General features: G+C 50.6%; 1 protein-coding gene across 2 annotated transcripts in view; it reads left to right on the forward strand.

Annotated features, from left to right (window-relative positions):
• The window catches only part of RALGAPA2 (Ral GTPase activating protein catalytic subunit alpha 2), a 265,476-nt gene that overhangs the window by 85,007 nt on the left and 163,898 nt on the right, over positions 1–16,571 (forward strand). For both annotated transcript variants that reach the window (XM_032461744.1, XM_032461746.1), the window contains exons 14-16: positions 1,700–1,811; positions 7,461–7,698; positions 10,721–10,885. In XM_032461744.1, the coding sequence (XP_032317635.1) occupies positions 1,700–1,811; positions 7,461–7,698; positions 10,721–10,885 (515 nt within the window). The remainder of the gene's footprint in view (positions 1–1,699; positions 1,812–7,460; positions 7,699–10,720; positions 10,886–16,571) is intronic.

Genomic DNA, 16,571 nt, shown 5'->3' on the forward strand with positions numbered 1-16,571 from the left:
ACACGGCCAGCCTCGCGGACGTCCTCGGCCCCCGGGAGCTGGCTGCGCTGTCCCCTCCTAAAGGAGTGACCAGGAGTCAGTGCTTCACGAAATGCAAAGGAACAAGCTGAGGTCAAACTGTGAGGGAAGGAGTTTTCCAGACTGGAGATAGTTTTTCACCCTTTCCTCCTCCAGGAGACTGCATGGGGATGTCACGGTTCCTCAGCTGTCGCAGGCTAAGAAATCTAATCTCCCCTCAGTCTGCGGCAGTCTGCCGCCATCAGGTGTGCACAGCCCGATGGCAGTCCTGTGACGGAGGTTTTATTTGAAAATTACGTCTCTTGTTCTCATGTCTGCAGGATGGGTGTGGAAGGGACAGTGTTTCCTTGTCTTACACATCATGTGACACGTGCAGACAGGGGTGACGCTGGCTGCTGCCCTCCCCACCCCTGGGACAGGGCCTCGTTTCTCCCCTCGTCCTCCTCCACATCACACTGTGCCCAGAGCCCTGACCCCGCTGCTCTTCCCCGGAGCCCGCAGACTCCGCAGGCGGCATGCGGGTAGGCCCACTGGCAGAGCGGGTGGCGGTGTGGACGTGCGCCCGCAGAGACCCTGGGCAGAGGCCAGCAGGGTCAGCTCCAAGTAGGGAAGGAGGTCCTAGAGGTCATTGTGCCGTGAGAGGTTTGAGGTTGAGCCTCACGTGGAGAGAAAGTACTGTTCTGGGTGCAGAAGTTGGAGAAAAGAGTAAAGGAGCTGTGACTTACTTGCAGATCTCAGTCCGACCTGGACCAGGTCACTCTGTCCGGTTCTTGATTTTATCACTGAAGAGCATGGCCAAGGAGGAGGTTACAAAGATGAACAGAGGGTTCGTGAACAAGATCTCGAAGGACGGACCAGGCAGTCTCCCTCAGAGAACGCCTGGGCTCCCTGGTACAAAGGGGAACTTCTTTCCACAGCATCTGGGGACAGATCTGAAGACTGGACTGTAAGAAAGGAAGGTGCCCTCTGGCCGTGCTGGAGAATCGCCATCGTTGTCATAGAGTGTGATTTCGTCTCTCTGGTGTTTTTTCCTCGTCAGAGACCTTTGACATAACCCTCCCTCCCCCTTGGAGGAGCGCTGTGACAGACATCGTGGCCGCAGTTCTCGGGTGCACCCTGTGTGTGCGTGGAGCCAGAACCTTCCAGGCACAGAGCTCCGTGCCTGGCGCGCCCAGTGGTGACCTGTCCCAGCCCTCGTTCCAGGGGACTGCTGTGGAGCCCAGCCACCCGATGCTGCTGACCACAGACCCCCGGGGAGAGGGGACCAGAAGGCTCGGGCTCTTTGCTGTCACACAGACAGAGGGGGCCCTCTCAGGTTAAGTGATGGACCTGAAATTGAAGTGGCCTGCACGAGCTCAAAGAGGCACAGCTCCTCCCCGAGCGCCGCGGAGGGGAGAGCAGCCTCGCCTCCCTGTCTCCGCGGGGAGGACGCCAGGCTGGGGTGAGGCCTGCTTTATCCTGTCTGTCAATGTGGACCAAGGAGGCGTATTTTCAGAACTGTGGCAGCAGAAGGGAGCTTATTTGAATAAATACGGTATTCATTTTGTAACTGGCATTCAGATACTTTCGAGTAACATGTGATTATCAATTTTGCCGAGTTCTTCAAAGAATTTCTTGTACCTATGATTTCAAGTGCTTTGGAGATGTGATTAATCATATGAGCTTTTCTTTTGGTGCCCAGGGAACAGATGTTGCAAATACTCCTCAGGATAACAGAAGCTGTCATGCAGAAGCCTAAGGATAAGCAAATAAAGGACTTGTTTGCCCAGAGCTTGGCAGGGTTACTGTTCAGGGTAAGTGTTTTTTATTAAAACACTGCAAATGCAAGAAATGAATCGGATTTTTACAGCAGATTGGTTTTATTCATTGAGAATTTCAAGAATACAATGGACTAACTTTAAATGTCTAGAAGTTTAATTCGAAAACTTCTTTCTGAGCTTCGTCATGAAGGTTGCAATCTGCTCACAGTTCACACTGGGCTTCTTTAGGCCCCCCACCTTTCAGCCGTCTGCTTCCTCTTTTGATTTGCTGAAGGTTGTTGGAAATTAGGAAGACGGCAGTTGCTGACGGCCTTGGTGCAGGGCCGGGTGAATCCGAGGAGGAGGAGGAGGAGGAGGAGGAGGTGGACAGAAGCATGGGAGTGGGAGGAGGGTAGGTGAGGCTTCTCCCCGAAATAAAAACCTGTGGCCCCTGGGGTGCTGGGCTGTCGTGTTTAAACCCACAGGACTCGATGGGGCCCCCAGGGAGAGAGTGCGGTAGGAGAGGAGGGGCGTCTGCATGATGGGTGGAGGAGCTGAGCCAGCAGAGATGCTGAGGAGGGGAGGCCTGGGTCCAGGAGGGAGAACAGGCCCCTGTGTCCTGCACGCCTGGGGAGTGGGGAGCGCTGAGTAAGGGGGGACGGCCAGGAGAGCATTGCTTGGATGGGATGTCAGTGTCTGAGAATGTTCTAGGGGAACAAGGCCCGCCTGGCGAGGGTGGACGTCCCAGCTGTGGTCCAGGCTTGGCGGAGGTGTTGATGTGGGAGGGAGGAGGGGAGGGCCGGGTTTAAGGGAGGTGGAATTAACGTTTGTTGCTCACCAACCAGGGGGGTGGTCCAGGGAGGGGAGCAGGACAGCCTGGGGGAGAGAGAGCTTGGAAGTGCAGTCCTGGCCCGGTGAGGAGGCCGAGGGCCCAGGAGATGGCTGGGCCTCTCACGAACCATACGGTGAGAGGGGCCCAGCATGAGTGCTCCGATGTCATCGTGAGGGGAGAGGGGAGAAGGCGGTGATGGACTGACTTCCCGGGAAGAAGTGGAAAGGGCTCCGCAGGCGGCAGCCTGCGCAGCGCCGCTCTGGGACGCGCTGGTGTCGGTGGGAGGCGCGGTGTTCATGAAGCACTTCTGGAGGAGGACCATGTGAAAGATGCTGGGAAAATGAGGCGCGCTTACAAACAGGGGCCTTGGTCCAGTGGACGAGCTGACTCGGAGGGATCCTCTGGGGGAAGCCGCGTGGGTCGCGAGCTAGACGTGACAGCGCAGTGGGAGGCTGACGTCCCTCTGCAGGGACCAGAAGGTGCCTTTGGAGGTCATGTGTTAAGAGCATACCCAGAGAACAGGCAGGATCTGTAGGGGAACGTGACAGAAAGATAAATTAGTTCTTTAAATAAAGCTAAAGATTCCCGTTGTAGCACAGGAGAACCCAACTGTTCTCATTAATTTTAAATAATTGAATATGACTGAACAGTCTTGACTTCGCGGAAAATGCGTGAAAGGCCGCGGAAGTAACTGGCACATGCTCACAGTCCACAGCTTTCACTGCACGGCCTTCGCTGGATCCGGGGAGAGGTCACCACGCCCTTGGGTGTGTCCAGCTTTGCAGAGCTGTCCCCTGTGGGGTGGCACTGCCCACCTGCCTTCGTTCACCTGGACACGCAGACCCTCCACTCCCCTGTCTCTGCCTCCCAGAGAATCTCATGGTCGTGATGGAGCCAGGCTGCCGAGTGATGTGGACCAGAACCGGGCTTAGGCTGGTGGGGCGCCCGGGCCTCAGTCCTCACAGTGGTCTGGTCCTTCGCCTGTCGTGTGTCTTAGAATTAGAGCGAGAACTTGTCACTAAATGAAGCAAGAATCTGCTATGGAGTTGTGTTTTTTGTTTGTTTGATTTGGGGTTTTGGGGGGGACTCCCTTTCCTTAATGGAGAAATCTTGTCAGGTCTTACTTGAAGATTAGTTTTGAGTCCGTGATTATTAGTGATTTTGATGTCACTGTTGTTAGTATTTCAGCAGCGGTTCAGTGGATCAAAAGGGGTGCTTGTATTAAGAACAGACCATAAAATAGCAGAGAGATGTGTTTTTTGGAGTGAGACAGATGCAGGGTTCTGACCCTATCTCTGGCACTTCCTGGCTGTGTGGCCTTGAGCAAATCACTGCATCTCTCTGGGTCCCTTCCCTAACCTGCCCCAGTCAGGAAAGGGCTCCTTCCTGCCTTGCAGGGTTGTCGTAAGAATCAGAGTGGGTGCACCTGGGATTTATGATCGTCTGCGGACCTCCCAAGTTCTTCTGTGAGGTCCTCGGAGGAGGACAATGTGGCAGGTCAGGCAGATCTTCCAGGCGGTCCGGTAGCCTCATCTCAGTCCCATCCTACAATTAAAATCACTCACGTGGTCATGTAGACCGTCTACAGTTGCCAGATACTCGATTTTTAAAATTTTGAATCAGGGGACTGTGAAAGGGGACAAGGAATTTTAAGTTGCTGTTATCCTTTTGTCTTTTTCTACTTTTTCCTTTAGTTTTTTTCTCTGTTGTAACTTGAGTTGGCAAATTTTCTTCCAATGATAGTTGAGGTTTAAAAAAAAATTTTTTTTAATTGAAGTGTAGTCAGTTTGCAATGTTGTGTTAGTTTCTGGTGTACAGCACAGTGATTCAGTTTAACATATGTATATTCCTTTTCATATTCCTTTTCATGATAGGCTGTCGCAAAGTATTGAATACAGTTCCCTGGGCTAGATAGTTGAGTTTTGCCTAGTTTTAAACACTTAACAAGTAACGGTGATTGCCATGGTGATGCCTTGTGCGCTGGTGTCAGGGCTCAGTGTGGCCTCCTGCTTGACACTCTGAAGCACGTGAGGAAGCCTGGACCGCAGTCCTGCTGTGTGCAGTGTGAGCCAGTACCTCAGGGCTGTGTGGTCCCCTCGGGACGTGGACACAGAAACACACAGCATGGTTGGTTGGGGAACTTTGTGAGAAGAGGAGTGATTGACCAGTGAAGGTGTCTTCTACACCTGGGAGCCAAGAGGCATTTGCTAAAGCATGAAATTGAGTCTCGAAGGAACCTCGGGGACGCTTTTATCCAGTTTCTTACCTTCAGCCAGAAATGGGACTCCAGAAAAGCCACGTAAATCGTCCAGGGCACAGACCAGCTTAGTGACAGAACCGAGTCTGAGACCCTCTCCCTCCCTCTTCCTCTCAGAAAAGGGTAACGGATGGAGGCGGTGTCCTGCCTTCGCGTGCGAAGGTGCCCTCCCCGCCGACCGTCCAGGCTGTGGTTGAGGACGCCATGCGGCGCCTGGTCACGTGTGTGTGCGGGGCTTGGCTGAGGACAGTTGTATGAGCTGCGGGGAGTCATGGTTCTGTCCTCGTCTAATGACCATATGAAGCCAGCGCAGGCCGTCTGGGTTAGGACAAGGCACACCCCACCCCACCTGCTTTTAAACCCGAGGCCAGTGCCCTGACCACCGGGAGCCGAGTCCCGGTGGCTTTGCCAGGCTTTGCTTTCTCCCCCTACTCTGTACGGTTGTATTTTTGCTTTCCTGTTTATTAATTCCACTGTGTGCGTGCACTTTATGGTAATGATCTCAAACTCATTTTGAAAACAGGAGTGTAACAATGAATAAATAGAAGCTAGCATTTTAGTCATAACATAAATGTGTAATGAAGTATTAAAAACAGTAAATGATAAAATTAATTTTTCCTTTTGCATTGTCCTTAATTTTTAAAAAAATTTCTTCGTCTTAGAGTCAGATTTTAGATGAGTCTTTAGAACCTCATTTTCAAACTATTTTAGCTCAACGTTAACATTTTTATCCCTTTAAAAAGTGTAGTTAACACGAATTGAAACAGAGAAGAGGAACATTGCCGAAGATGACTTTAAATATGATTTTTCAGGTGGTCAGAGCAGGCCTACCTAGTTACAAATTGCTTTCTGTTTCTCAGAGTTTTCCCAGGTCTGTGTTAGAAAACTTTCTCTCTTAATTAAAAAGCAGTCTACTGCCATACCACCCTGAATGAGCTAACCTCGTTTCACTAAAGGGCGAACCTGTGGGGAGGGTACAGCTCAGAGGCAGAGCACGCGCCTAGCACGCACGGTGTCCTGGGTTCCGTCCCCAGCGCCTCTGTTAACAGAAAGTAACTCTAACCCCTCCCACGCCCCGGAAAGCGAGTCCCTGCCGTCCCACGCGCAGCGCCAGCCCCGGCGGCCTGTCTGCGTGTGGGTGGGGCAGGGGTGCCTGCAGGCTGGCGCGCTGACCGGTGCAGTTCTGATCACAGATCAGGGACGTTGCGCCGACTTTGGGTGTAAAGGTCCCCTCTGCTGAGACTAGGGGAGCGGCTGGGGCTCACCTGAGCTGGACCCGCACTTCCTCTGGGCGAGGGGTGGAGCTTGACTTGAACTTCAGAGGGTGTGGAACATGCTGGCAGGGGAAAGGAGCCAGGCAGCTTCAGGGTGAGGCGGTATCCAGGACGTCTGCGTGATGTCTCGTAGGGTCTCCCACGGCCGGTTGCAGTGCTGTGGACCACAAGACCGGGGAGCAGAGAATCGACTTGAGAGGAGCTCCGGGGGCAGCGATGCGGGGAATGGCGGGGACTGAAGGCTGCTTGCTGCAGGCGGGGGTGGATGGCAGTCGGGGACACCGAGGAGGAAGTGATGTCCGAGCTGTGACCTGAAGGGTGGGTGGAAGTTGTAGAGGAAACATGCGGGAAGGGAGGGAGGACAGCGTATGCAGAGGCCTTGAGCAGGAGAGACCAGATCCAGGAACTGGTGGGATCTCAGCAGAAGAAACTGAGTTCTTTTTACGACTTTGCTTCGTCACAGCTGCGTGCAGACTGTGCACGTGAGCTGCCCAGTAAGCAGCTAGAAAGGCCAGGAAACCGGCAGAGAGGTCTGGGCTGGACACGGCGGTTGAAAAGTAAACAGTAGATGGATGGTAACTGGAGCCGTGAGATGGGAACCAAAACCCAGACAGAAGGTGGGGTGGCAGAGGAGGTGGGGATGGGGTGAGTGTGGAATGTTCTTTCAAGAAAGTTGACTTTGAAAGGGAAAGAAAGGGCTCTCGCCAGAGGGGAGCTCTGGGGTTCAAGGGAGCATTTGTGTGGTTTTTTTAAGAGAAGGAGGAATTGGAACACAGTGAAATGCTGATGGGTAGGAGCTGGGGCAGGAGGAGGGTCAGAGGTCCAGGACAGGTGGGGTTAATAGAAACCCAGGGACCGAGTGTGGAGGGGCGCCCTGTCCACGCACATCTGCAGGCACTGGAGGGAGGCGCTCTTGTGTCATGGGTTCTCTTCTCTCTGAAGCCCACAGTGAGTTCACCTGCTCAGAGTCAGGCAGGAATTGGCGGGGTTGGAGGTCCCCCTGTAGAAGAGGAGGTTTGTGGAGGCTGCCGCGGAGAGTGAGGGAAAGTGGTGTCTCGGGAGGCGGAGGAGTCTTCCCCCCGGTTCCGGCCGGGACCGGCCACAGACGCGAGCATCATTGTGAATCAGGGGCTTTCTCCTGATGGTAACTGATCTCGCACGGGCTCAAAACCCGATGGCAGCTGATCAAATGAATTTTGAGAAATTAAAAGAAAAACAATACCCACAAGCGCGTTTCACTCCAACGGTCATTTTATTGAGAGTAACTTTACACCTTTTGTGAAAACCGTACCTCTTCCACATGGGGACGATGGAATTCTCTGGTTGGTTGACTGTTTCAGACGCTCATCGTGGCCTGGATCCGGGCGAGCCTCTGCGTATACGTGTCCCGAGAGCTCTGGGACGACTTCCTCGGGGTGCTGTCATCCCTCACTGAGTGGGACGAGCTCATCAGCGAGTGGGCCAACATCATGGACTCCCTGACGGTGGTGCTCGCCAGAACCGTCTACGGCGTTGAGATGACAAACCTGCCTCTGGACAAATTAAGTGAACAAAAGGAAAAGAAGCAGCGAGGCAAAGGTATTTCCGCTCGTACAGGTGGCCCCAGGTGTCTGAGGCTGGGGCGGGGGGACTGTGTGAAACAGCCAGGCACCAGACGCAGGAAATCTCATCATCAACTGAACCAGCGTTGGGACAGTGTCTTTTTTTAATGGTGGCATTAGATTGTGTCTCATAGCGCTCGGCCGCTTTCCGAGGCGCTGAGTGTATGGGGAGGCTGTTTGTGTGGTGGGGGACTGGTAACAGTAGTAGTGATGGCTGGGGCCGTGCACGGACTCTCCCTCCCCACCGTCCTGGCAGCCTGGGAAGTAGATACCGCTGCCCCCACGTCACAGACAGACTCAAGGACGGGGTCCGCAGCGATCGGCTCCTTCAGGGTCACACAGCTAAAAAGTGGTAAAGCCAGAAAGCAAAGCCAGGCAAGTCCAACTCAAGACACTGCACCACTGAGGTGCACTCTGAGTCTGTTTCTGTTTTGTAAAAACTAACACAACATTGCAAATCAACTATACTTCAATTTTAAAAAAAGAAAAGAGAAAAAGAAGTGTACTCTGCTGCCTTTCTGGGACAGGTGGAGAGGTTCTCAGTGCTTCGAGTGGGAGTCACTCTGGCTTTGTTGTGTTTCTAGGTGAAAACTGTTTTCAGACCTAAAGTCAGATTGGGTGGAAAACATCGGTGCTGGTTTCTGCTGGGGGTGACAGCTTGGCAGCGTGTCTTCACTACTGTCTTTAAGACTGTGACACAGTCCTGGGATTAATTCACCAAACTCCGACTTATTATGTAAAGATTTTGAGGCTGTTTCTAGAAATAAACATAGTATAACAGATAAAATACCTAAGGACATGGGGGCAAAATGAAAAGGGGTGGAGCTACAGGCAAGGTCAAAGTGCCAGAATGCACACTGGGGCCTCCGTGCCTGCTGGGAGGCAGGAAGGGGCAACTGCGGATCTGACACTGGTCACCACAGGGCTACATCAGACACTCAGAGCACACAAGGTACGAACAATCCACATGCTTAGCTTTTCCTGGTCCTGGGACCCGAGAGGAATTTTTTCTCCAGAGACTCACAGAGGGTGCATTACCTGCTGTGGTAGGCTGGAGCCTCCACCACAGTCTCAGTGCAGATTTGCATCAGTTAGCTTTTGCTGTGTGGCAGATCACCCCAAAATATAGTGGCATAAAATAACACCATTTATTTAGCAGTTGGAGTCGGGCTCCCTCGGGCCCCTCTGCTGCTGGATTCACCGCTGCGTTTGCAGTCGGCTGTGACGCGCCAGCCGGGCGGCCTCCTCGCAGGGGTCGGCTGGCTGTCGGCCGCGGCGGTGGGGGACGGGGCCCTACATCTTTCACCACCAGGCGGGCTGGCTCGGGCTGCCCGCCTAATGGCTTGGGAGCAGCAAGAGGGCAAGCCCAGATTTTCAAGTGCATTGCAAATCCCTGCTTGCCCAGTCTTGCTACCAAAGTAAGTGGTGTGCTGAGGCTCAGAGTCCTTGTGGGGGAAGACAGCAGAGGTGTGGGTACGGGGAGATGTGAACCAGCTACGGAGGTTAACTAACCACAGGGACGCACGGTTGACGTGGCTGATCCTTAGATTACCTGCGCTGCCGTCTGTGAGTAAAAAAGCAGGTTAGGGAGAAGCCGAAACGAAGTAGTTGAAGGGCGTGGCGTTCGTGGACTTGTTTAATCCCAGTTTAGATTTTAGACTGTCTGATGCAGTGACGTTGTCACACACTTTAGTAGAAGAGCCTTCTTTCTCCCGAGGTGGAGCTGTACAGAGCCTTCCTGAAAAAAATCAGTTAGACTGGAGATTTGGGGTTGGGGTCGAGTCAGGGAGCCTAGAGCCCGGGCCTCTGTCATGTCCTGTGCAGCAGCTCTGAGGGCCCCAGTGTCAACCCGGAGTCCGGGGGGATCCAGATGCTTCCAGCCAGGAACCTAGGAGAGACTTCCCAACGAGGGCGTCTTTCAGGATGGAGGGGAGTGGCCGAGACAGGAAGTAAGGGCCTTTGCAAATTCAGCGCATTTCCTACTTCCTGAAGTTCCTATAACCCGCCCTCCCCTTCAGGCCCCGAAACACTCTCTTCCCTCCCACTGTGCGGACACAGGTTCCCAGGGAGAGACAGGCTCGTCTCAGGAGGGCAGATAGCTTCCGGAATGCTGTTTTCAGAATGATACAGAACACATTTTTTAATTAACGGCTACGGCAAATATTTCTGATTTATTTATTATCTTATTTTATTCTAAAAATGGTTTTGAATATTCACTGTAGAAATACTTTCTGTACAAGCGCCGGACTTGCGGAAACAAAGTGCACTCTCAGAAGAAGCTGGGTGTGAAAACGGGCCGGGGCGCGGGCAGCCCCCAGCCCCAGCCCCAGCAGACCCGCACAAGACCTCGAAGTGTCTCGTTCTCGTTTCCCCTGTGCGTCTTGCGGTCCTTGGCCACTCACTTGGAATCTCTGAGCAGAGCAGCATGAGAGGAGAGGAGGGAGTGTGAAGCACGGAGCTGAGCAGTTACTGCTCGGAGCGTCACTGAAACAGGATTGGGGTTGTTTGTGGAGGCTCAGTAGCCTTGCCCATTTGACTGCAATCAGCACTTAGAGGCAGACATCTCTCTTGGGGGTTTGTGGAGAGGTTGGTGTCCGCAGGATGGAATACTGTTCTAAAACCAGGATCTCTTAATTTTCTGGTTTATAAAAGCAGTTTCTGGAGTGTCCTGGGAGCAGTGGTTTAACTGGATTTGACATTGTTCTTATATTGAGAAAGATTTATTAACTTTTTTGTATACTGGAATGAGTACTGTTGAAGATACGATGATTTTCAAGAGACCACAGAAGATGCTTGGAAAATCCTCTGGCAACAGGGACTTTCAGATTACTGACACGTGGAGAACTTCCTAACTTGCAGTCTAGGGACGTGGTACCTAATCTTCAGCGAGGGAATCCGCCGGTTGTGCAGGATACTGTGTGTAGAGTGTGCTGAGCGCCCGAGGCTGTGAGACGAGTCATAGTGAATTCAGCCGTGGGATTCTTTTTCTTGTCTCGTAGGCTGTGTTCTTGATCCTCAGAAAGGAACCACAGTGGGGAGGTCCTTTTCTCTGAGCTGGCGGAGTCACCCCGATGTGACGGAGCCCATGCGGTTCAGGAGTGCCACCACGTCTGGGGCGCCGGGAGTCGAGAAGGCCAGAAGCCTCGTTCGCCAGAAAGCAGCCGGTAAACTTGCATTTCCCTGTTTCTCCAGGGCGCGGGTCTACAGGAGTGAAATGTTTCACAAGTATTAAAATTCCACCCAGAACTCAACAACGAGGCCTTTTACTGCATGAGACGTGTCTGTATCCTTCTAGCTTTCTGTCTGATGACTTTCCAGATCACAGTTTTTGATACTTCTTTGTAAATCCTTCATCACAAAAGAGGGCTTGAGATGTTAATACGGGTCAGATATTTGTGCAAAAGAGAGAAAGGAGACGTTCCGTTTGAGCCTTGAGGAGAGCAGAGCCTTAGGAATCACTTAGCCAGTTGCATTATTGTTGTTGTTGGACGGTGTTGATCCTAAGTGAGTGTGGAAGCTTATTCCAGCAAAGAAAAGGTGTAGAACGACTGGTTCCAGAGCTGGAGGGAGACACTCACGTGCTTTCGCTTCTTAGGAGAACAGCCTTCCATGCCTGTAGACGCTGACCTGACAGCCTCTTTACTACTCTTTGCTCTCAAAAAGAGAAATCTTTAACAAGTAGGCTTGTACACAGTATTTAATAAGAGCAAGTAAAGCCCCTTCCCCTCCCAGTGACTTAAGTTTAGAACAAGTTTCTCTCTGCTCCCTGCGGTTTCTCACATCAGCAACGCCATGCAGCTGTCACTGATACTCAGCAGGTTGACTGCAGAAAGGCACAGTGTCGTCTGGCCATCAGTCAAAGATTCATTTACACTCAGCATAGTTTCCAGTGCGTGTTACAGGCTTCCTGCAGCTGGCTTAGAGTCCTGTTGGAGTTTTTATGAAGCTATGTTACACCTTAACCCCAGTGGCCTCATTGTTTGTACAGTAACATTTGTTGGTAATTATCACCTTATTTACATTCATCTCCTGTCTTCCTGCCTCCTTCATCCTCCCCACCTCGAGCAGAGACCCAGGTCCTGGTAACAGGCAGCCTTTGGGGTGGCTCATTCACCGGTTTCCTTTCTCATCCCAACTCCTGAAAGCTCCTTTCTTCCATCACTGGGTCCTTAAAAGAAAGGGATCGAAACAGGAGTTTGTGACAAAGGGAGCTTCGTGCCTGGGCTGCCCAGACTCCCTGCTGCCCCTGGCAACCCTGGGATGACAGTGATGATTAAAGTGTTCATTCAAAGCACTTTGTAAAAACTTTCTTCTCACATTTAATGAGCAGCAAATGGTTGTGTATTGCATGTTCCATGTGCCTGCTAACTTGGCCAGAACACAGCCTGAGAAGAGATTGCATCTTAGTTTCTCAGCATGCATTTTAGACCAACAGTATGGTAGCGGCGCTGATGTGTTTTAGAAAGCCCTGTGTGTGTTTTTGCCAGTGGGGTTCTGCTCATTGGTGTTCTCAGGTGCCTGGAAAGCTGCGCAAAAATAAGAGCTTTTACAAAGTCATGTAAAGGTATTTGTTGAGTGTGTCACTTCAAAACCATAAACCTGGCCTTTGTAGGATTAATTAAATCAAACACACTTGGAACCAGAACCTCTAAAAGATAATGAAGGTGAGAGCCACTCAGTTGGCCAGATCTGTTATCTTCACGCATTTTACACATACGAGTGGATGGATGGATACACAAATACATATTTCCTATTTTATTTTATATTTCTAAAAATTATAAAATATTAGGACTTTTTTGTGACCTGGGAAAACTATGTTTTTTGAAGATTTTATCGTGCCATGCTGTTTTAGAAAAGGAATCTATATAGACTACATATTAGAGATTTTACTTGGGTCTATGGTTTTTACATATTTTTGTTTAGTCTTTTAAGAAGGCCCAGAATATTTTCATGGTAGATTTTGGTTGTGCAGAGGCCACCTTTTAATGAGAGAGCAGCGGCTTATGGCATTAGTTTTTGTGCTGTTAGCATGAAGATGTTTATTATGGAAGACTCATTTGAAAGTGACTTTTTTTCTAATCCCAGTAAGGGAGTGATTTAAGATTATTCTATTATAATTTGCCACACAGACTACACTTAGGCTGAGAAAACGTCAGTGATGATGGTGAGAGGAAAATATAAAATAAGCAATTGTGAAAATTAATTGAACAGAGAATGCACTCATTTGCAACTTAGAAGGACTGGCAAGGAGAGTCTTAAAGTTAATAAAGTAAAACTTCATTCCTGAGTGTGAATGATGCTGAAAACTTCAGATGTCTAAAATGAATGATGAAGGCAAGTCAGTTAGTTTCCACAAGAGTATTATTCCAAAATATTGTTCTATATTGTATCATTTCTAAAATACCCAGTGATCAATCTTGGAAAAGCGCACAATTATCCGATTTATTAGAGGAAAACTTTTTAAAGCAACACACGAATGAAGCGTCCCTGACGTCAAGAGATAAATGTCTTTTAGGAAATTTGAAGTCAGTCTGTTTGATGTTTCCATGGACGTTGTTTTCACCTGAACACCACCTTGCACATTTGTGAACGATGCTGTGTTCGCATTGCACATAGTCCTTCAGAACTGGGAATTCTGATGGTCAGAGGATGGGGGAAAAGATGGGAAAGTCAAACGTTTGTTCCACTTTTTGCTAATGTGTCACCACATTTGTAGTTCTATTTCATTCATGTTAAATAAAATCACATAAAAATAACACAGCAGGTAAACCCCCGTCTTTTCGTTTTAAGGAAGAAACTGACTTTCTTGATGGTGGATTGTGTACAAGGTGTACCCTCTTGCTTGGTGTGTTCACCCACTTCCCCAGATGGCTTTGAGAAGCAGTATATATAGAAAGCTTAAGAACATGATGAAGTTTGCACTGAGAAATTGTGGATTTACTGAGCACGAGATGAGATTTAGAAGGACGGGTTCATGGAGATTTTAACCTTTCTTTCTCAGTATCAGATCCTTTGCTGTTCATCTTGACTCCTAGGTGCTCTTGAGCCGTTAGTACGAATCATTTACGAAATGATTTGCTATTGAACACAGCCGTCTCTCGGTGGGCCAGTTTTGAATGACTCATTATTTATGAATAGTCTCAGCCGTAGGCTAGATTTTCCCTGTCCCACCGTGGTCTTTTGGTTTGGGCCCTTTAGGGAGAGAAAGCTGATTATAAAGTCTGCCCAAGTCAACAAGCAACCCACATGCGGATCTGACACCCAGAGGAAAGGAGAGGCTCGACACCCAGAACCTTGGAGACTGGGACCGACCGTGGGCGGCTGCTGGCCCCGCCATCGGCTGCTGAAGGCGGCTGTGTTTAGAGACCGCGATTAAATTTTGTGCTTTGTACTGACTACCGCTGAAGTTTAAAACGACCTCCTTTGCCTACTAGAGAGAGCCCAGAGAAATAACGGTCGTGAGAAAGACAGAGAGGGTCCTGGCGGCCTTGTGACGTGACTCTGACTTTGTCTCTCCTGGAAGCCGAGCTCAGCCCGCCCGCCCGCAGCCGCGCCCTCCTCTCTGAGGCCCTGCCCGCCGCGCGGAGCTCCCCGCTCCTCCTGCCCGACGCCGGCGCGCTCTTCCCCGGTCCCTCTCACTCCTCGTGCTCCCACGAGGTACTGTCACGCCGCCTCATGTGCCTTGTCCCCAGCTTCTCCCGCCGCCCCGGGCCCTGCTTCCTCTGTTCACACCCCCACCCCCCTGCATGGCATGCGTGCCTGGCGTCGCACTTGGTGTTTGGTTTCCGTGGGTGTCCGTTGTTTTGATGTAGTTAGACGCTTAGCAGCAATTAGATGGTCAAGAAAAATTTCTGTAACACTGCTGGTCCCTGCGTTTGCAGCTGAGGACAGAGGACAGTGTGTCCGTAGTTTTTGAGGGGAGAACGGTGCTGCCTGCCTAGCATGCCTTCTATGCAGGGCCCTTGCATGGAGGGGAAGGGAATCCAGAAAATCCTACAGAAGTTCTGAGCACGCCAGTGTCAGGGTGTTGGCTGTGCCTCCCCTGGGATGAGTGAACTGGAAAAATTATGCAAGCTGGACTTCCCTGGAGCCAATAAATCATGTCCATGTATAAAGGAATGAGCAGTTTATGCAGATTCTTACTGATTATTGAGATTTGAGTTAAACAAAAAAGCATTGATAAGAAGTGCTCGTTTACAAAGCAAAGAAATGTTATTCCTGGGCTTCAGCCAATTAAAACTGAGTTTAGCCACGTGTTGTTTACAAACCGCGTGCTTTCTGGTTCATTAAGAGGTTCTAGCACCAAAGTAATTTTGGGCGTGGACACCCCATCAGAGGGGTTCACTTGCTCCACGGTGAATAATTAGGTCGGTGTCGACTTATCTTGCAATGATCCTAAGATGAGCTGAATCTCCTTACTAAAGAGGAAAACATGTTCATGTTCTCTTTATTTTCAGAAAGATGGCGTTACAGATCAGTGTTCATTTAACATCGGAGATAGCTTCACTGTGGCTTCGAGTAGCATGAAACCATGTCATATTGTGCGTGGTTTAGCAAAGCAGAATTAGTTGAGTTCCCCTGATGAGTGTGTGAGACATTTTAGTGAGTCACTTACGACGAGGGAAGACTTAAGTTCTGTGCTTCTTAGAAAGCTCTTCTTCTCTAGTAAATAATGCAGGTGAAAAGTGCCAAGAACAGCACACAGGGTGATGGCCACCAGTCAGTTAAATTACTGATGAGCGTTAACTGCTTGCTACTTTGGTTTCAGGAAGATCCTCCCACCTAGAGATGGCTGGTGAAGTATTCACAATAGTTTTCTTTCTGTTTGGCTGATAAACACTCGTCGGGGACTTTTCTCACAGCACGTTTTTTCCTACACTGTTTGAGTTTTTTGCTAGTTTGTCTAGAATGTGTTCTCACCATTAACTTCTTTTTGTTAGTGATATCATTTTGGAAACTTTTTTCTTCACTTTATTTTCCCTGTGGAGGTACTGAGGGTCGAAGCCAGGACCTCGTGCACACTGAGTACGTGCCCCACCCCTGGGCTCTGCCCGCCCCCTGGAAACGTTTTCTCAGTGTTGTGTTTCGGTTTACTCAGACTCGTGAGTCTCGTATCTACGCACATAGTTCCAGCAGAAGCTGAATGATTTAGAGCAGTGCTTGTCGGGTGGGGGCGTTCGCCCCCCGGGGAACACTTGGCAACATCTGGGGACATTTGTGGTTGTCGGCGCTGGGGTGGCGCCACCAGCATCCAGCGGACAGGTGCTGCGAACACCCTGGCGCGTCCCAGGCAGCCCCGGGCTCGGGGAGCCTCTGATCCGGAACCTCAGCACTGCTGAGATGAGAGACTGACCGCGAGGAACAAGGCGGCTGTGCTTGGTCCGCACTGTCCTTGCCTCTGCTGTGCTTGTCCCTGGCTTTGCGGCACAGGGTGAGAGCCCTTAGCGCTACAGTGACTCTGCAGACAGCCTGCTGGTTTCCGTTCCATCGAGCTCCTCCTTGGTCTGGCGGCATTTCTTCTTTACCATTCAAGTGGTGCCGTGGTCTGGTGTGGCAGGCCTAGCCGGGACCTGGGCCAGAAGGATGCCTGTCCGCCTGTAGTCTTGGCTTCTCCCCTCGTCGGCACACTGGCGATGACTAAACCTGCGCTGCAGTGTAAATCCTGGCGTGCTGGCCTATCTCGCTAACCTGTTGCTGAATACTGACGTGCTTAGGTACACAGCCACCTGTACATAACACAGACACTTTGACTGTTGACTTTCTGGCCAAGGTTCTTTACTGTAAAAATGATTGCTAATTTTGTTTTCATCTAAGTTAATGTTCCTTGGCTTTGTTCCTTATCTATATGAT

Source organism: Camelus ferus, chromosome 19, assembly GCF_009834535.1.
Source record: "Camelus ferus isolate YT-003-E chromosome 19, BCGSAC_Cfer_1.0, whole genome shotgun sequence".
NCBI lineage: Eukaryota > Metazoa > Chordata > Mammalia > Artiodactyla > Camelidae > Camelus > Camelus ferus.